Genomic DNA, 22,363 nt, shown 5'->3' on the forward strand with positions numbered 1-22,363 from the left:
TTTTTAAAGGTACATCCTTTGCTGTTCTAATTGCAGTAACACAGTCTTGGGCTTGGATCTGTTCTTTAATATTGAAAGATTTTAAATCCAAAATGGTTCTCGATGGAATTCACGAATAAACGAAATGCTCTTTCACGATGTCCTGCCAAAGAGCCTGCAACAAATTAGGTCAGCATGCAAAAGGCAACAAAAGATTGCTCAAGAGTACTACTTTAGAAGTATCTATGAACACTTAAGGGCAGATTTTAAATTAATATATTTTGCCAAAAGTACAACCGAAAGCAATATAATTTTCACTGTAAGTAGTTCCTCACAGTTCCTATAAGCATTTCTTAAGTAGGATCCATTTCCTGGATTCCCTTCTTCGACATTTTTGTTCCATATGCTGAAAGCTAAGCTTTTCATATCATTGTTGACATATAATATACCACAGAATGCTGTTTGCAGCAGCACTGTCATGGCAAACTTGAAGGTAATTTTGAACGTATGATATGCCTGTCACCACACTGTGAAACTATTCTAAATGCATAGGAATCATGATTACGATGACACCAAGTGCTGGGCTCTGTTTAAAACAAAACTAGACCAAGTGGACTCATTGGGCCCAAACCTCTCATGCATTGGTGCAGCACCCTCGCCTCCCCAACTCCCCACTCCTCCCTCCCCCCAGCCTCCCTCCCTCCTCCTCTCCCCCTTTCCCTCCCTCTCCCTCCCCTCCCTCCCTCCTACCCTCCCCCCCTCCCTCCACCCCCCTCCCCCTCACCTCCTTCCCCTCACCCCACTCCATCCCCTCAACCCCACTTATCGTTCCCCCCCCTCTCCCTCTCCCCCCTCCCTCCCTCCCTCCTTCCTCCCTAGGAGATAGATTTAAACTTTAAAATGTGAATAACTTAAAAAATATAACACCGATTTCAATGAAACTTCTTCCATTAGCCCCAAAGGGACAACGGTGAGTAAGGTGGGCCTAAAATTGTTGCGCTATCGTGTACCGTTTTGGCTTTAGTTCAGGAACAAACAAACAAACGAGAGTTTTAGTATATAGATTAAGCTGCTTTTTGGCAGAGTAAAATGAAATAGATTTCCTTCTCAACTCAGTAGTAATCCTCAAAGACCAATGCTGTTTTGAAACTTTACTCACAAAGATTTTTTCCTTGCGCTCAGGCATGTCCCCACCTTGGCTCTGCCAATGTGAAAATCAATACCACTCCCCAGGGTTCTGGATAGTATCTATACTTATTTTATTGACTCAGCATGTTCATGCTGTTCAAATTAAGAACAGTACTTTGGAAACAAATTCATGGAGTGCATAAGAGTTGCTATTTCTAGTGGAACTTATGGTACCAATGAGAGAACAAGCATTCCAAAGAACAGCATTGGGCGGCATGGTGCAGCAGAGGTAGAGTTGCTGCCATTCAGCAGCAGAGACTCACGCTTGATCCTGACTATGGGTGCCGTCGGTATGGCGTTTGTATGGTTCTCCCTGTGACCGCATGGGTTTTCTCCAGAGGCTCTCACACCAAAGACATGCAGGCTTGTAGGATAATTGGCTTCTGTCATTGTAAATTGTCCCTAGTATGTAGGATAGTGCGTGGGCTCAGTGGGCCAAAAGGCCTGTTTCCACTCTGTATCTCTAAAGTCTACAGTAGATTCTAAAAGGTATTTTAGATGTAGTAAAGTGTGTAATAAGAAAGATTAATTGATTTGATCATTAATGTTCACATTAATGCCATTAATGCTTGTTCATAAGTGGCCTGTTCAAAACCAAAGAAAACATAATGTGACAAGTTCACATTGCACAGTGTATCAAGAATGTGGGACTGAATCCATACAATAGGATTATTCATTTATCAATTCAGGTTTTTACATACAAAGTAATTGCAAAATAAAATGTCATGGTGTAGACTGTTGCTGCATAGTGGAAGTGGTAAAGATAATTTGAAATAACTCTCAAATTTCAGATAACTCCGTTTTATACTGCAAATATGATTTTTTTAAAACTCAACAAGATCCAAAAACAAATTTCATGGAGCTCATCAAGTTAACATTACATAATCACCTCCATACACTCCTACAGAAACATAAGATAACAGTGAGCACTGATATGTCATGGACTGCTTTGGACATCAGGAAACATTTTTTCATTCATCAGCTCATGGCCATCTCATTTTCTGATTGTATTACAAGACAATATGAAGGCTGTGAATGCTGGGTTCAAAATTGCAAATGATGGATTGCTTACAATTGGATTGTTAAATAGACAATAGACAATAGGTGCAGGAGTAGGCCATTCGGCCCTTCGAGCCAGCACCACCATTCAATGTGATCATGGCTGATCATTCTCAATCAGTACCCCGTTCCTGCCTTCTCTCCATACAAGAATGCAAGGAAAAAAGATGAAGCAAAGGCAGGTAAATGGATTTGAGGTACAAATCAGTCATGGTTTAACTCAAAGAAGGAGTGGAATGACCGGATATTTTTCCTTAGCAAAAAGAAACATACACAATGGTTAAAGAAAGGGTCAGGAAGCTGTCATCATCCCATTCTGTCAGAGAATAATGAGAGCCATGTGGAAGTTGGGAGGAATAAAATAACATACAGCAACTGCATTTGAATTTAAGTCACAAAGGGGCGGGGGGGTATTATAAAAGTGTGGTTTATTCTTTTACTCGAGTAAACAATAGTTATTTAACTTACTCTTCTTGAACAAAAATCTTTATTTCTGACATTTTGAAAGTTGAAACTGATTTGTTCACTCACATTCCTTTTAAGAACAAAGTTAAACCTAGTTCCGCACATTGGCTTATTTTTGCAATTTTGTTTGATTATGTTTTGGCAAAGGGTCTTCGGATTGTGATTGATAACTGCATTACTGCCAGATAGGTGGTCTTTTCCCCAAATTGACCATGGTAATAGCTGTTATCCCCTCAACTTCATGCACCTTAATTTAATGAATGACTAAGCTCCAGGGAACCTCTCCCTAAAATGTGACAATAATAACACTGCAGCCTGACATCTGATTCCCTGCAAAGAACCAGTGAACACAACCAGGGAAGCAGTAAAAGGAAAATAAACTCCAACCTCCACCAGGTGGCACCAAATTAAATGATTATTTTCCAGTGAACTTTGCCTCAGCAACTCGGAGAGTCAATTTAAATTCTTTTACAAATTAGCCAGATAAATTTTAGAACATAGAACAGTTCAGCACAGGAACAGGTCCTTCAGCTCATAATCTCCATGCTGAACATGATGTCAAGTTAAACTAATCTCCATTATTGACCTTTCATGTCTGCATGTGATCCATATCCCTCCATTTCCTGCATATCCATGTGCCTACCCAAATGCCTCTTAAATTCATAATCGTATCTGCCTCCACCACCATCACTGGCAACATGTTCCAGGCACCCACCACTATCTGTGTAAAAAAATGTGCCTTTTACGTCTCCTTTGCACTTTGTCCCTCTCACCTTAAAGTTATGCTCTCTAGTCTTTGTCCCTCTCACCTTAAAGTTATGCCCTTTAGTTTTTGTCCCTCTCACCTTAAAGTTATGCTCTCTAGTCTTTGTCCCTCTCACCTTAAAGTTATGCTCTCTAGTCTTTGTCCTTCTCACCGTAAAGTTTTGCCCTCTAGTCTTTGTCCCTCTCACCTTAAAGTGATGCTCTCTGGTCTCTGTCCCTCTCACCTAAAGTTATGCTCTTTAGTCTTTGTCCCTCTCACCTTAAAGTTATGCTCTCTAGTCTTTGATATTTCCGTCCTGGGAAAGAGGTTCTGATTATTTACCCTATCTACGCCACTTATAATTTTACATACTTCTATCAGATCTTCTCGCAGCCACCAACATTCCAGAAAAAAAACAATCCAGGTGTCCAACACCTCCTTATAGCTGATACCTTCTAATGTAGGCATTCCGTTGAAAGACAAAGGACAAAGTGCTGGAGTAACTCAGTGAGTCAGGCAGCATCTCTGGAGAACATGGATAAGAGATGTTTCGGGTCAGGACCCTTCTGCAGACTGACTGAGGGGGGGAGGGAATAAAGCAAAGAAAGGAGAGGCAGGACATAGTGAGGCAAGTAACAGGTGGACACAGGTGAAGGAGGGTTTTTGATAGGCAGATGGATGGAGCAAAGGCCAGAGATAAAAGCAGGAGGTGTGTGTTAGATGGATTGAAGAGTTGCAAATTGTGAAGCCAGAGGAAGGAATGTAGGATGGGGAGGGAAGGATAGAAATTGGTGCAAGACTAGCTGGGACACAGAGGAGGGGAGTGGGGAGAAAAGAGAGGGGAAGGAGTAATGGGTTGTTAGAGATGACCTAAAATTGGACAATTCAATGTTCATACCGTTGAGTTGTAAGCTACCCAAGCAGAATATGAGGTGCTGTTTCTCCAGTTTATGTGTGGCCTCACTTTGGCAATGAAGGAGGCCAAGGACAGAAAGGTCAGCATGGGAACGGGAAGGGGAGTGAAAGTGGTTAGCAACAAGGAGATTCAATAGGCCTTGGTGAACCAAGTGCAAGTGTTCGCCGAAAGTCACCGTGTGTATGCTCGGTCTTGTCGATGTACAGGAAGCCACATCCGGAACATCAGATGCAGTAGATGAGGTTGGAGGAAGTGCACCTGGGAGGACTGCTGGTGTTGATGGAAGGAGACGAGGGAGGTGGTATTGAGGCAGATGTTACATCTTGCGGTTGCTGGGGAATGTAGCTAGTGAGAGGGTGGTTTGGATAGGAAGGGATGAGTTAACCAAGGAGTTGCAGAGGGAATGGTCTCTGCCAAAGGTGGAAGGTGGAGATGGAAAGATGTGACTGGTGGTGGGATTATGTTGGAGGTGACGGAAATGTCAGAGGATGATGTGTTTAAAGTGGAAGCTGGTGGGGTGAAAGGTGAAGACCAGGGGAACTCTATCCTTGGACAGAGTATGGGGAGAGGTGAAGTGAGAGCCGAAAGTAGGACACAGAGGTGATTGTGGGTGAGGGATCCATCTACAACAGATGGAAACCATGTTTACTAATGAAAGGCACCTCGGATGTCCTCAAAAGGAAAGCCTCATCTTGGGAACAGATACAGCGGAGATGGAGGAATTGAGAGCAGGGAATAGCGCCTTGGCAAGAGGCAGAGTAGGAGCAAGTGTAGTCCAGATAACTGTGGAAGTCTGTAGGTCTGTAGTAGACATCAGTCGATTGTCTCCAAGACAGTCACAGGGTACAAACTGAGAGATGATGCCAGTGAACGCTTGAAACACAGACTGTTTGACATAACCAACAAAAAGGCAGGCATAGTTTGGGCAAATAGCTACACATTTAACTTGGAGAAAGTGAGAGGAGTCAAATGAGAAGTTGTTGAAGGTGAGAAGTAGTTCCGCCAAGGAAACCGATTGGCTCTCTGTTCAAGGAAGAACTGATGGGCTGTGAGACCTTCCTGATGGAGGATGAAGATGCAGAGGGACTGGACATCAATGGTAAACATGAGGCAATGGGGGCCCAGTAAATGAAAGTTATTGAAGAGTTGAAGAGCATGTGAGGTGTCTCAATTGTGGGTGTGAAGGGACTGAACTAGGGGGGATAGGATGGAAACAATGCATGTGGGGATGAGTTCAGTGGCATAGAAGCAGGCAGAGATGATGTGTCTGCCACGGCAGTCCTGTTTGTGAATTTTGGGGAGGAGATAAAGCAAATAGTGCAGGGTTGGGAAACAATAAAATGGAAGCTGGCGCCAGAAGTGATGAGATGAAAACAGCATTCTGATAAACAACCTCGGCATCTTCTCTGAGGCCGTCAAATTATTCTTGTACTGCAGTGACCAGAACTGCACACAATACTCCAAATGTGGCCAAATCAAAGACCTATAAATTTGCAACATTTTGTGCTGACTTTCATACTCAATGCTCCTACTTAATCGGATGGCTCCAGACTTAGTTAGATACAGGAGGGATGGGAGAAGGAAATATTTTATGCAGAGATTGGTAATCTGGACATCAGTGGTTGTAAAGATGGTGGAAGTGGAGTCATCAAAGCTCTCAACAGAGAAAAGGATAGGCACCTGAAGAAAAGTAATTTGTGATGCTTCATGGAATGAGCAGGGAAATAGACTAATTTCTCTTTCAGCGAGCTGGCATGTTTTTCATGGGCTGAACGGCCATCATTTATTCTGTAACTATGCTTCATTGAATGATTGCTGTTATGGCTGATAAAAAAAGCACACGCATTGGATGGAAAACTGAACATGTACAGTTACAGCTCAATGATTCTTGACTTGATTTAGTGATGGCATTTCTAAATTAGCAGCTTCAACACAGACTTGCTATTGTGCAGGATCAGCTACCTTTTCTTATCATTGTTTTCATCATAACGAATACATTAACAATCCCTTTGACAGTGGAGGAAAAAATAATAAACATGTGACAGTGCCTTAGCACTGACCTTACAATCTCTTTTAGAACTTCAATCATACACAATAACTCACCTCTCCTTCTCTGGGCCACGGCCTGCCATTTTGTGTGTATTTGCTTTGATTCTGTCTTTTCTTCTGCCCTCCATCAGCAAATTTGCACAGCAAAGGCTCACTGGGGGCTGCAAAGGAACACAACCAAGGCCACGTTAACAGCGGCAAAATGATTATATCAGCAGAAGTACTTTTTTTTTAATGTGTTGAATGTTTTTGAAGTACAGCTTGTTAAAACAGATACTGTCGGTCTTTTCACATGAAATGCCAACAACCATACAAATTGTTCAAACTTCAAAACGCTGATGCGGAGTACAAAAGCTTAGATTATTCCACACCCGTGTCTGACAAATTCCTGCAAATATTACAAAAGATAAGGTGTTCCAGAAGGCAGATGAGGGTTACCCACCTGCATTTTTTTATCTGGTCTTCCAGATGTAAAACATGAAAATGTCTTTGAACAACACCACTTCCCCCAGATTGTTTGTCAAATTATTTTGTATTTTTACAACTGGAATATCCTGAGTTTAACTTTATTTTCATTTTCTTTTCTTTATTACACATTCTGAATATATTTCCCACAAAGTGATAAATCACACTTATGTCTTGTAAAAGAGCTTTATATACTTAAACCCAAATAATAAACTCCTTTGAAGTTTTCTCACATTCAATATGTATCTGAAGTCAAATACTGTAATAATTAACACTTGTAAGCACAAATTTATGATTAGTTTACAATCAGGTTGAGATAAGGGTGTCTGTCTTTGACAATAAACATATAGTCAAATGTGGTGTCAAGGAGCCCTGATGAAATTCAAGGAGAAAACTCTCCACTGACCAGTATCAAAACTCAGCGAGACAAAGAGTGCAGGAGCTCCTCAATAGGACTGTTCCAAGCCCAACCATCTTCCCAACCAAGCCCAACTTGATTAGTACAGGTGTCAGACGTTATGGGGAGAAGGCAGGAGAATGGGGTTAGGAGGGACAGATAGATCAGCCATGATTTTATGGCGGAGTAGACTCGATGGACCGATTGGCCTAATTCTACTCCTATCATGTATGACCTTATGACCTTCAACTGCTTCACCATTAAGTTTCCCTCTAGTCGTAGAGCTGTGCAGCACAGAAACAGGCCCTTCAGGCCACCTTGTCCATGCTGACAAAGTTGGCTACTGGCCTAGTCTCATTTGCATCCATTTGGCCCATATTATCCCTCTAAATTCTTCCCATCCATAAATATGTACATGTCTTTTAAAAGTTGTAATTGCATCGGCTTCATAGCTTCCACTGGCTGCTCATTTAAGATATGGACTACCCTCTGAGGGATAAAGTTGCTCCCGAGGTCCCTCTTCAATCTCTTCCCTCTCACCATAAGTGAATACCCTCTTGTTTTAGAATCCTCTACACTGGGAAAAAGTTTGTGACTGTTCCCTCTATCCATACCCCTCATGATCTCACACATCTCAATAAGATTTGGAGCTTAGCCTCCTAAGCTCCAAATAAAAAGGTTCCAGCGGATCCAACCTTTCCCTATAACTCAAGTTTAGAAAACATCCAGGTTAATCTCTTTTGCACCCTTTCCAACGTCATAGAGTAAGTGATACAGTGTGGAAACAGGCCCTTCGGCCCAACCTGCCTACACCGGCCAACATGTCCCAGCTACACTAGTCCCACCTGCCAGTATTTAGAAACATAGAAAATATGTGCAGGAGGAGGCCATTTGGCCCTTCGAGCCAGAACCGCCATTCATTGTGATCATGGGTGATCATCCACAATCAGTAACCTGTGCCCAACTTCACCCAATATCCCTTGAATCCACTAGCCCCTAGAGCTCTATCTGACTCTCTCTTAAATTCATCCAGTGATTTGGCCTCCACTGCCCTCTGTGGCAGAGAATTCCACAAATTCACAACTCTCTGGGTGAAAAAGTTCCTTCTCACCTCAGTTTTAAATGACCTCCCCTTTATTCTAAGACTGTGGCCCCTGGTTCTGAACTCCCCCAACATTGGGAACATTTTTCCTGCATCTAGCTTGTCCAGTCCTTTTATAATTTTATATGTCTCTATAAGGACCCCTCTCATCCTTCTAAACTCCAGTGAATACAAGCCTAGTCTTTTCAATCTTTCCTCATATGACAGTTCCGCCATCCCAGGGATCAATCTCGTGAACCTATGCTGCACTGCCTCAATTTCAAGGATGTCCTTCCTCAAATTAGGAGACCAAAACTGTACACAATACTCCAGATGTGGTCTTACCAGAGTCCTATACAACTGCAGAAGAACCTCTTGATTCCTATATATATATATCGTGAATGCTAGAATCTTGAGCAAAATGAACACAATGTACTAGAGGAACTCAGCAGGTCAGGCAGCATTTTCAGAGAATGACAGGTGACATTTTGGGTCAGGACACTTTTTCAGATCGACTGTAGAAGTGGGGAGAAAGTGGGAAGAGAGGTGGGGAAAGGACAAAATGTGTCGGAAGAAACTGCAGATGCTGGTTTACACCAAAGATAGACACAAAATGCTGGAGTAACTCAGGTAGAGTTGCTACCTCACAGCGCCAGAGACCTGGGTTCGATACTGACTATGGGTGTTGTCTGCACGGAGTTTGTACATTCTCCCCGTGACTGCGTGGGTTTCCTCTGGTTGCTCCGGTTTCCTCCTACACTCCGATACGCATGGGTTTGTAGGTTAATCGGCTTTAATAAAATTGCAAATTGTCCCTAGTGTGTAGGATAGCGTTAGTGTACAGGGTGATCACTAGTCTCTACCACAGGAGTGCAAGATACTGAATAGGTTCAAGGCAATGGCTGGATAAAAGATATTTCCAGATAAAAGGCATCCATGAATTTGATATCGAGACAAGGGATTTGCCACAATACAATGGTAGATCAGGTTTGAAGGGGCAAACAGCCTAATCCTATATATATATATTAATCCAATATATGTATATTGGATGACAATATGCTGTGTAAGTACCTTTGATCATTAAGTCATAAGGAATAGGAGTAGAATTCGGCCATTCGGCCCATCAAGTCTACTCCGCCATTCAATTATGGCTGATCTATCTCTCCCTCCTAACCCCATTCTCTTGCCTTCTCCCCGTAACCTCTGACACCCGTACTAATCAAGAATCTATCTCTGCCTTAAAAATAACCACTTATGGCCTCCACAGCCTGTGGCAAAGAATTCCACAGATTCACCTCCCTCTGACGAACGGTATTCCTCATCATCTCCTTCCTAAAGGAACGTCCCTTAATTCTCAGCCTATGACCTCAAGTCCTACACTCTCCCACTAGTGAAAACATCCTCTCCACATCCACTCTATCCAGGCCTTTCACGATTCTGGATGTTTCAATGAGGTCCCCCCCATCATCCTTCTAAACTCCAGCGAGTATAGGCCCAGTGCCAACAAACGCTGATCAAGAGCTAACCTACTAATTCCTGGGATCATTCTTGTAAACCTTCTCTGGACCCTCTCCAGAGCCAGCACATCCTGCCTAAACAAATACAGCACAGTGGTGCGGCGGTAGAGTTGCTGCCTTACAGCTCTTTCAGCGCCGGAGACCCAGGTTCGATCCCGACTATTTCAAGTCAAGTCAAGTCAAATTTATTTGTCACATACACATACACGATGTGCAGTGAAATGAAAGTGGCAATGCCTGCGGGTTGTGCACAAAAAGAATTACAGTTACAGCATATAAATAAAGTAAATAAGTTACTATTAGTGTCGACAAAAATTTAGTCTCTGGGGTTATAAAAGTTGACAGTCCTGATGGCCTGTGGGAAGAAGCTCCGTCTCATCCTCTCCGTTTTCACAGCGTGACAGCGGAGGCGTTTGCCTGATCGTAGCATCTGGACCAGTCCGTTACTGGGGTGGCAGGGGTCCCTCATGATCTTACTTGCTCTGGATCTGCACCTCCTGATGTATAGGTCCTGCAGGGGGATGAGTGTAGTTCCCATGGTGCGTTCTGCCGAACGCACTACTCTCTGCAGGGCCATTCTGGGATATTTGGTCCATATCCCTCCAAACCTGTCCTATCCATGCACCTGTCTAACTGCTTCTTAAATGTGGGATAGTCCCTGCCTCAACTACCTCCTCTGGCAGCTTGTTCCATACATCCACCACTCTTTCATGACATATTTCTTACAGCTGGGTGATCAGAACAGCAAATAGCACTCTAAGTGTGGTCACACCAACGACCAGTGATCCACATCACAATGTTCCAATTTTTGGACTCAATACCTTTCCCAATGAAGACAAGTGTGCTAAATATCTTCTTCACCACACTGTCACCTGACTCACCACTTTTGTAGACTTGGAAAATGTCACACCTATACTTGTTCTATGACAGCAGATGGGACTAATAAAGACATGCCAAGAACGGGTCACAAAGTTAGCATCAATGATAGCATTACTTCAACCTCACACATTTCATAAGAATACGTAAATGTCTTCATAGAATAGGCAAACACCATCAAGAGTAGTTGAGAGAAAGCAGCAATAGCCTAAATCGCCAAGGCATGCTCCAGTGCTCTTAAAGAGAATGATGTAGAAAGGTAAAACCAATAAACACAGTTGACAGTCCTACCACCAAGCATTCAGTTTTATAGAACATATAAGCAGAAAACTGATGGAAGAGGTGATGCATTATGTACAAATTGGAGAGCTGTTTATTGTGATCTGATTGGAGGGGATTCTACAAACACCAATGGTAGAACTTTGTATGTACTCAGTGATCACAAACCACTTGAGATCATTACTGTAAAGCACTTCCACAATCACTAAAGAAACTACAGAAATGCTTGGTAAGGTTGCAGGTGTACAATGTAAAGATTTATTGCTATCCAGACAAAAGCATGCACACAGCGGACCCGTTTAGCTGAGCTTATCCCAAGGACACACAGAATGCTGAGCACACTGAAATAAAGAAAATCAATGCCACGAGACATTTTCCATTCTCCCAGGCACTTATGCTAAATATGGTTTAGTTGGTGTAACACATGAATGAAATAATTTAGACAGGAGGAAAGAGATGCAGTATGATGCTGAAACTACTGGTAGACCATATTTCCATACTTTTTCATCTCTTGAACTTTACAATATATTTACAGAGTTAGAGGTTTCCTCTAGCTGGAGTACCTATAAGCAGGAATCACAGTCTTAAAATAAGGGGCAGGCTATTATGACTGAAAGTAGAAGACATTATTTCACTCAGACTTTTGAATTTCCTACCAAATATGGCAGTGGAGGCTCTGAGCATTGTCAATACAGAGATTAATAGATTTGTAGATATTAAATAAATCATGGGATGCAAGGCTAGTGTAGGAAAGTTATACTGAAGTAAAAGGACATTGATGATCCTGCTGAATGATGGAGCAGACACAAGGAGCTGATTGGTCTACTCCTGCTTTTTTTTCCATATGTTGTTATGTGAGAGGTGAACTGGACACCTGAGGTGACTTGATCTTCAATGTGAAAAGATAATTGCTCGCAAGGTACAAAAGGAAAACATGATGAAATGTCCTCACTCCTGACATCTGGAAGTGAATGATTGTCACTGCGGTGAAAAATAAGGTGTCCTTGCCAGATAAATGAGATGATCAGGAACTATGCATGGAAATGCAACCCCCACCATCTCTAGAAAGGAAACAATTAACTTTCATCGGGTCCCAAAAAGACTCTGGACAAAGTGTCACGTATAATTTTTCTGAAAGATCCTCAGCCTCATTTGTTGACATCTGTTTCACCCTCAATCATGTGCTTGAACTGCTAATTCCAGAATAGTTTCATTATCTTTCTGATTTTACTGATAGTATGCCTCGTTGTCACCTTCCCCTCAGTTAACAATGAACCATTCTACATTTCTTTGACCATTGTCTGCTTTGATCTTTTGTATGCTTACGATCCAGTACAAGAAAAGACTATACATGAATACAAACTTCCCACAGTGCACAGATAAAGGATAAAAGGTACAACATTTAGTGCAAGATATAACATTGAAGTCGGATAACGTCCGATTAAAGATAGTTCAAAGGTCTCCAATGAGGTAGATGGGAGGCCAGGATCGCCCTCAAGCTGATGAGAGGACCATTCAGTTGCCTGATAATAGCTGGGAAGAAACTGTTCCTGAATCTGGAGGTGTGCATTTTCAAACTACTGTACCTCCTGCCTGATGGGAGAGGGTAGAAGAGGGAGTGACTGGGTGAGACTGGTCCTTGATTATGCTGGTGTCCTTGCTGAAGCAATGTGAAGATGGAGTCAATGGAAGGAAGGTTGGTGTGTGTGATGGTCATGTAAAAGCAGGGTTATCATCAAACAACCACCGAAGGATCAATTATTTTTCAGGAAAATAACCAATTTAGGGCATTTTTTGCCAACAAATATGTTTACTGAATTCCCAAACTCCGAGTAAAACTCTGTTGTCCTCAAGCCAATAATACCAAGCCTCATGAGGCATTTATAGTATAGCCAGCTAAAGATGCTGACAACTTTAAAATCACTAAATGAATTGCACAAAACAAATAAAACACAATTGCACAAAACACAAAAATTATACAAACACAAAAGGCTCTACGTTATCCACTGTCACTTATAAACGTTGCAGTGGAGATCTGAAAGATTGATTATATATCATATCAATTCTCAAGCCATATTTTCACAGAGGGTTCCAAAAATGGAGAGCATTGTTCTTTAATCATCGTTTCGATGCATTTCACTTGACAGGTTGATTAATGGAATGCAATGAAATCAATTGTAAAATCTCCAGCTTCTGCTTATATGAGGGCATCTATTCCTTACTGTGCCCATGGTGAGAATTGTACAATTATGCTATGATGCATTTGGATAAAGTACTTTGTCCAGAAAATAATTAAAATTATTCGTGGACAGGCACACAAACTTGATACAAATTTTTCACTGTATTCTGTTGTCTTCTTATTGCTGTAAAAGATCGTGGTAGGAGCAAGTGATGCGAGAGGTAAAAGCCTATTGCCGATTCATTCCTGTTAGCTACATCTCAGAGGGATTCCTCATAAAGCTAAGCGCTGTGAGTTAATCAGAAGGATTATATTCCAAGATCTGATTTATTCATGCACTTAAAGTAGCTGATTTTCACCTCCATAAATTCAAATCTAAAATTAAACAGAATTCTGCATTCAACTGCATTGTGAATCTGTGCCAGCATGCAGTGAAGGCTCTGCACAATTTCCTTCAAATACAAGCATATTTGAAGCTTCATTTGCTATTGTTTGGGTATGGGGCACAATCAAGCATATTTTTCTGCATTGAGTAAAGGTTGAAGCTGGTAATATGGCCTAAGAAAACAAGAAAGATAATGCTACCTAAAGTTCGGTTTTCCATGTATCGATTTCTGACAAGCGGACTCACTCACAGATGAATGTATTGTGCCTCCAATCATCTAATGTGTATGACAAGCAGACATGGCACGCTGCCAGCAGTGCATTCAACTATTTTGAAAGCGATACTTTCCATCATGCAGTGTGGGTGAAAGTAAAGCTTTTACAAATAGAATCACTGTTGTTTATAAATCATACAAAAAATAGGAAAATAGAAACAGGAACTTGATATGCCATTCCATTCCATCATGGCCAATCCTCTATCACAAAGCCATGTTCTCAATTTCTTCCTATGTCCATTGCTGACTTTTTGGACATCCATATATTAAATATATTCAGCAAACTGGCCTATGTTGTAGTGGTGAATTCCACAGCTTCACCACATGCTGGAGAAGAAATACATCTGCACATAATTCCTAAAGAACCAATTCCTTATTCTAACCAATGATCCTTGGTTCAAGACTCCTTGGCATTATTACCAATAATCTGTCATGGACCAACCATGTTGATGTGACAACCAAGTAGGCACACCTACGCCTCTATTCCTGAGGAGACTGAGGAAATTCAGCAGGTTTCAGGTGACTCTTACAAACATCTACAGATGCACCATGGAAAGCATACTGTCGAGTTGCATCACTGCTTGGTTTGGGACTAGCTCTGCCCAAGACTGCAAGGAATTGCAGAGTTGTAAATATAGCCCAACCATCACACAGACCAGACCTCCCACGATTGGCTCCATCTACACTTCATGCTGCGTCGGAAAAACAGTCAAAATAATCAAAGATTTGTCCCACCCCTGCTCCCATCTGGCAGAAGGTACAGAAGGTTGAAAGCGTGCACCACCAAACTCAGGACAGATTCTTCCCTTCTGTTATCAGGCATTTGAATGGATCATCCATAAGTCAGGGTACTGTACAATTAATCTCTACCCCATTGAGGATATTGGACTTTGTCTTTGGAACTGATGCGCAACAAGGCTGAGAAACTATATTCAGCTCCCTGCATCTTCCCCTTTGCTCTATCTATTGTACTTAAGTTTGAACTGATACTATTTACGTGTATGTATGGAATAGCATGCAAAACAAAGGTTTTCAATGTACCTCAGTACATGTGCCATTAATAAGCCTGAAGTCAGCAAGAGTAAACATTCTCCCTCAATCCAGCCAGTTTAGACAGGCAGGTTTATACATTTCAATGAGATTTCCTTGCTTTCATCTAATAGTGCAAGTAGCGTCAAGCACTCCTCATACTCTCCCATTCCCCCATCCCATGAATCAATGTGGTGAGCCCTTAGGACAAAAGAATCTGCTGGAGGACCTCAGCAGGCCAGGCAGCATTTGTAGAGGGCAGTGGACAGAACATTAATCTACTGATGGACCAACGGCACCTTTGTTGCTTTTCCTCTACATCAATCATCTGCACTGAATTCGCCAGTTATGATTGCACCAAGGCCCTGTATAATTGTAGAAGATATCCTAAACACAAAACCACTCGTAATGAAGGCCTTTATATCACTGCACTTCTTAACTGCTTGACATATCTGCATGCTTACTTTCAATGGGTACCAGGACTCCCAGATATCTTTGGTCATCAACAACAATTTTGGGATTTATTGCCATTTAAATACTGCGATTCTCTCTTTGTTTCTCCTATCAAAGTGGATAACTTCACATTTTCCAGCATCGACCATGTATTTATGATTGATTGAGTAATTAAACCATGGTTGAAGGGAACTATGGAAGAATTGTGGACCACTTTCAGACAAGCTTCGGCTTTGATTTCAAATTGAATTATGAAATAAAGCAATCTGCATGTTAGCTAACCCTTATGAAGTGAGGTGTTGTTTCTGTAATAACTTACAAGGTTTAATTTTCACAAAATGAAGTGAATGCCCTTTTAATTTTTGATCCATCAGTCAGTGCACAACATTCTTGATTATGCCATATAAGCACCAATCCTCTTCGTCAATTTAAGTAGGATTTCAATATTTTCAGTGTTGTTAAGTTAGTACACATAAACTGACTCTTGTATACCTCTTTCTTAATCTTGCCAAGAGAAATAAGATTCAAAAGCTCTAAGGGTATGGAGTTGATCAAAAGCAATAATGCAAAACTGAAGATGGACACAAAATGCTGGAGCAACTCAGCGGGACAGGCAGCATCTCTGGAGAGAAGGAATGGGTGACATTTCGGGTCGAGACCCTTCTTCAGACTGAGAGTCAAGGGAGAGGGAAACAAGAGATATGGAAAGGGAAAGGTGTGAAAACGACAGATCAAAGCAGGCGATGATCAAGGAAATGTAGAATGGTTCATTGTTGGCTGAGGGGAAGGTGACAATGAGGCATACAAATAGTAAATTTAATCAGGAGGACAGTGAAACTAGTCAGAGATCTAGGGTTAGAGAGGGACGGAGAGAGAAGGAAAACAAAGGTTACTTGAAATTAGAGAAATCAATATTCATACCGCTGGGTTGTAAGCTGCCCAAGTGAAATATGAGGTGCCATTCCTCCAATTTGTGTTGGGCCTGACAGTGGAGGAGGACCAGGACATAAAGGTTCGTTTGGGAATGGGAGGGGTAGTTAAAGAGTTTAGTAACCGGGAGATCGCTTAGGCCTAGGCGGATGGAGCGAAGGTATTCAGCGAAATGATCGCCAAGTTTACGCTTGGTCTGGCCGATATATACGAGTCCTTACCTGGAACAGCGGATACAGTAGATGAGGTTGGTGGAGGTGCAAGTAAACCTCTATCTCAACTGAAAGAACTGTTGGGGTCCTTGGACGGATTAATCTCTGATCAGAAAAACTGACGATCTATTTTGTAACCCAAATTATTATATTTTCATTGAAATACAGAAGGGAATCGGGCATGGAGTAATATGCTGCCAATTCACAATTGTCTGTTCTGACCACAAATAATTATGTATTAATGTGGAAAAGTTTGCTTGTTTGCTCCATAAATGTCATTTCTGGGGAAGGGATTCTAAATGAGGGTGAGGATTTAACCTAATGAATCCTTGCATGATTTTACAATTGAGAAATATGAGATTAGCAGTGGACCATCGGAGTCTTTAAGTGGGCAAGTTATAAATCTCAAAGATAATACACTTTTTACATTGACTATTTTTCGAATAAAAAAAGCTGAAAGGACAATCGCCAATTTTAATCAGTTGAAAACGGGACTGCAATGCAGCAGACAATCCTCACTTTCATTAAACTGTAATACAATGAAGTAAAATCAGATGTAAAACCTGAATCAGAATCTGCCAGTAATGTGAGCCCACATAATTTCCTTAATTATAGTTGGCAGAAATGAATTTGCAGCATTATACAGGACTGATAAAGCTATTAGTATTTCAGTTTTGTGCCAACAGAACTATATCAATGGCCTATAATATTTACTTGAGACAATCATTCAATATAGACAGTAAAACACAAGAGCTCGTATACAAAACAGACAGTTGTCTCACAAATATTAATTATCACCAAACACTGAAATTAAACCTACCTGAATACCAGACATTAATTAAATTAAATTAAATGCATACATAGCTTATCAGTCAAACTAAACAATTATTGTGTTAATGCATCCAGAACTCTCGTGATGACAAAGTGAACAAGGGCAGCATGTAAAAGCATTGTTTTATGATGTGTCATCTGATCTGAATACATGGAGGGGAAAATTGGATAGGAATGGAAAGCATACACTGCTTTAAACTCATGATGGCCATGCTCAAATTAGAGGGCACTTTAATGCACTGAAAATGCTATTGGATCAGTAATGCAAAGGTCTGGGCTAATGATCAAAAAACAAGCGCAAGTTTCAGTCCAGCATTTAAGGAATATAAAATCATTTAATTCTGCAATTTAAGAAACTGGTCTTGAATGTGATGATTATGAAATTTGAATCAGATAATCATAAAAACCTATATGGTTCACTGAAATCTTTTAAGAAGAAATCTGCTCATTTTACCCGATTGCACTGGTATTGGTATTGGCTTATTATTGTCACCTGTACCGAATATTTGGTGTCCATGGGACAGCATGTATGAATAGGCACAATCAATCCGTACATGAGTGCAACAGGTAAAGCAAAAGGTAAAATAAAAAGAGTGCAGAATACAGTGTTATTCAACAAGGAAGAAAGGGAATTCAACCCCAGCATATGAGATGTACATTCAAGAGTCTGTTCAACAGAGGGGAAGAAGGTTATTTTTTAATCTGATGGTACGTACTTTCAAGCTTGTGTATCATCACCCCAACGGGAGAGGGGAGAAGAGAGAATGACTGGGGTAGGGTTGGTCCTTGATTATGTTGGCTGCTTTCCCAAGGCAGCCCAGAGTATAGATGGAGTCAATGGGGGGCGGGGGGGGGGGGGGGGGGGGGGGGTTGTTTGTGTGATGGACTGGTTCTGTTCCGTATCTAGTCCATATGCGATGGTATTGTGAAAGGAGTGTGATTGACTATTGAAATTGCTTTCTGCAATGACTAGCAAGCCATTCAGCTCTAGGGCAGAGGATAGATAATAAATGCTGGTGTTTCCAGTGACACCCACATCCCATGAGTTCATATAAAACTAATTTGTGCTGTTTGCTCATTGCAGGGTTTGCAGTGATGAATGAGCACCTACTGTGCTGCTCATTACTTTTGTTTGACCTGGACAGTGCTGGTGCCAGTATCCAGTTGTACAGATTAAAGTCAGATTGCACTTCTGAAAAATGATATGCACATTGACTTTAATAGGTGGTAGAAATCATTTCATATATATTTTCAGCTTGCTGGAGGGAAAGCTGAACTTTGATAACATGTGCACTAAATGCACCACTCGTGACTTTGGTTGATGAGGTGCATTGAAGATCCCCAGTTTATAGGAAGAGAGAAAGTTCTCCAGAAATCCACCAAAAGCAGTTGTTAGATAAAATGCCTGCAATGGTCTGTAAACTGAAACAGTTAAGCTTGTGTGTCCATAATTAAGTGCACCTGCACACTGCTGTGCACGATATAAGAAGTGCTTTCTCTCCTTATTGCAACTCAATAAGATATTCAGAATTATACGTGGTTCTATGGAGGAAATACACATCATCCTCTTAAAAAAAGCACCAAGATAACAATTATATAACATATCAATGCTGCACTCCTCCCCATTCTGATTTTTCTAGTACTTATTTTTGTTTATTACAAATTATTTTGAATACGATAAAGGAATTCAGTCACGCAATGTAGTTTGAGGTTATTTTATTGTCACTTGTAGAGTGAAAAACTTTTGTTGCTTGCCAATCAGTCAGTGGAAAAACAATACATAATTACAATCAAGCCATCCACAATATACAGATACATGACAAAGGGAATAACGTGAATGACATTTAGTGCAAGATAAAGCCAGTAAAGTCTGATCAAAGATAGTCCGAGGGTCTCCAATGAGGTACATTGTAGTTCAGGACTGCACTCTAGTTGTGGTAGGATGGTTTGGTTGCCTGATAACAGATGGGAGGAAACTGTCCCTGAATCAGGAGGTGTACATTTTCACACCTATACCTTTTGCCCGATGGGGGAGGGGAGAAGAGGGAGTGACCAGGGTACGACTTGACCTTGATTATGCTGGTGGCCTCGCCGAGGCAGTGTGAGGTATAAATGGAGTCAATGAAATGGAGATTGGTTTGTGTAATGGTCTGGGCTGCATCCACAATTTTCAGCAATTTCTTGTGGCCTTGGATGGAGCTGTTCCCAAACCATGCTGTGATGCATCCCAATAAAATGCTTTCTATGGTACATCTGTCGATGTTGGCGAGAGTGGTTGGAGACATGCTGAACTTCCTGAGGCTCCTAAGTGCTTGGTGTGCTTTCTTGGTCATTGCTTCAGTATGGGTGGTCCTGGAGAAGTTGTTTATTCCTCGGAAATATTTACTCTTAGGAATTTGAAGCTTTCAACCATCTCTACTTCGGCACCATCAAGGCAAACTGGGGTATGAGTACCGCTTTCCTTCCTGAAGTTGATCACTATCTCCTTTGTCTTGCTGACATTGAGAGAAAGGTTGCTGTTTCGACACCAGGTCACAAGATTCTCAATGTCAATGGATAATGTAATAATATGATAAAGCTTGATTTTCAGCTTCTCCATTTTAATACATTGACAGTGGACGGTGCTTCGAAAAATGGCACATTTCGTGTGATTCTTTGCAAACCAAGTGATGCTGAGACTTGGAGCCACTCACTTGGAGGCTTGATTGAAATGGCTGCCTGTCATTTGGAGATGCATGCTTGAATATGTGGTTATTAAGTTTCGCAAGAACTATAGCCCTTGGCTATATTGTCAGAGATCTAAATTTACTTACATTAAATAGATATAAATTTGCTAAATTTCTCTGCTAATTTTTAATCTTGACTTTGTTATGCACACATAGATGTGAATCATCTGTCTTGTGTGCTGTCTCCAGAAAGTGTGCATACATGGTTTGTCAAAACAAAATGAATGTATTGGTGATAAGGGTGGTTGCATGACATTCAATGTAGCTACATTCCTCCGAGGTTTCAAACAGCAATAGATTTTATAGTTACATGTTTTCCCTCTGGCATGAACAGTACGGATGAGTTCCTTTAGCAGTTGCACATAAATAACACCACTATTAGCACAGGGCCAATGAGCTGTCTCTTGTGATGTGTCATGTTCCAGTAGCTTACAAACTTCCTGACGTAAAGATTGTTGAATGGTGGTCATCCTCCCTCTTTACAGCACAATGATGCAATCAAGCAATGGAATGAGAGCTTTTGCACATCCAGAACTAATAACCTTTCCAATGGGCAACGGCTATAGACAACAGCAATGATCAGATTTGCCCTGTTCCAGGCGCACACTGGCCCTATCCCCGAACTCTATCTCCGCTACATTGCCGACTGCATGGGGGCTATCTCCTGCACCCATGCAGAACTCATGGACGTCATTAACTTCACTGTCAATTTACATCTTGCTCTCAAATTCACTTGGATCATCTCCAACACCTCCCTTGATCTCACCGTCTCCATCACAGGGGATAGACTATCGACAGAAGTCTATTATAAAATCCACTGATTCCCACGGGTATCTAGATTAGACTTCCTCCGCCCCTGTATACTGCAAAGACTTATCCCTTACTCCCAATTGTTCCGTCTTCACCACAATCTTCGCCCAAGGTGAGGTGCTTCATACCAGGACATTCGAGGTGGCCTCATTTTTCAGGGAACGGGGGTTCTCCTCTTCGATCATAGATGAGGCCCTCACACAAGCCCTCGGTATCCTGCAGCTCTACACCTGCTCCCCCTCCCCCCACTCGCAACAGGGACAGAGTCCCCCCAGTCCTCACCTTTCACTCTATCAGCCATTTCACACAGCACATAATTCTCCGACATCTTCGCCAACTCGTACGGGATCCCACCACTAGCAACATCTTCCCATCTCCACCACTTTCCACTATCCACAGAGACTGTTCCCTCCGCAACTCACTGGTTAACTCATCCCTTCCTACATAAACCACCCCATCCCCAGGTACTTTCCCCTGCAATTACAAGAGATGGAGCATCTGTCCCTACACCTCCTCCCTTGACTCCATCCAGGGACCCCAACAGTCCTTTCAGTTGAGGCACTGGTTCACTTGCACCTTCTCCAATCTTATCTACTGCATCCAGGTGTGTTCCAGGTGTGGACTCCTGGATATTGGCGAGACCAAGCGCGGAGAGAGCTGGATAGAGCTCTTAAGGATAGCGGAGTGAGGGGGTATTGGGAGAAGGCAGGAACGGGGGTACTGATTGAGAGTGATCAGCCATGATCGCATTGAATGGCGGTGCTGGCTCGAAGGGCTGAATGGCCTACTCCTGCACCTATTACCTATTGTCTATTGTCTATTGTCTATTGACTGGGCGACCATTTTGCTGAAGATCTATGCTCAGTCTGCCTTGGCCTTTGTGATCTCCCTGGCGTCAAACATTTTAACTCCCCTTTCCACTCCCATACTGACCTTAATGTCCTGGGCCCCCTCCACTGTCAGAGTGAGGAGCTGCACCTCATATTTTGCTTGGGCAGCCTACAACCCATTGGCATGAATATTGATTTCTCTAACTTAAAGTAAGCCTTGCATTCCCTATCCCTACGTCCCCCCCCCCCCCCCCCCCCCCCCCCCCCCCCGAAACATAATTCCTTAATCAGGATGACAGCATTCACAATCTCAACACTGCCACTCTGCAAGTGCCCTTGCTGCTGCAAGCCAGCCAGCACTTTTCCCTGCCATTTCTGCCAAGGATTATAATGTTAATTAGGCTTTAGATTTTATTTAGTCAAGCAAGTAGTGACAATCAACAACAAGGGGAAGGCTGTTCTCGAGAATGTGGATTTATTAGAGGTTTAGTGATATAAAAACCATAGAAAATAGGTGCAGGAGTAGGCCATTCGGCCCTTCAAGCCTGCACCGCAATTCAATATGATCTTGGCTGATCATCCAACTCAGTATCCTGTACCTGCCTTCTCTCCATACCTCCTGATCCCTTTAGCCACAAGGGCCACATCTAACTCCCTCTTAAATATAGCCAATGAACTGGCCTCAACT

General features: G+C 42.0%; 1 protein-coding gene across 6 annotated transcripts in view; it reads right to left on the reverse strand.

Moving 5' to 3' along the window:
• The window catches only part of LOC144605442 (RNA-binding motif, single-stranded-interacting protein 3), a 1,037,045-nt gene that overhangs the window by 101,159 nt on the left and 913,523 nt on the right, over positions 1-22,363 (reverse strand). For all 6 annotated transcript variants that reach the window (XM_078420726.1, XM_078420737.1, XM_078420711.1 and 3 more), the window contains one exon: positions 6,456-6,562. In XM_078420726.1, coding sequence (XP_078276852.1) covers positions 6,456-6,562 — 107 coding nt within the window. The remainder of the gene's footprint in view (positions 1-6,455; positions 6,563-22,363) is intronic.

Source organism: Rhinoraja longicauda, chromosome 2, assembly GCF_053455715.1.
Source record: "Rhinoraja longicauda isolate Sanriku21f chromosome 2, sRhiLon1.1, whole genome shotgun sequence".
In the NCBI taxonomy this organism is placed as follows: Eukaryota; Metazoa; Chordata; class Chondrichthyes; order Rajiformes; family Arhynchobatidae; genus Rhinoraja; species Rhinoraja longicauda.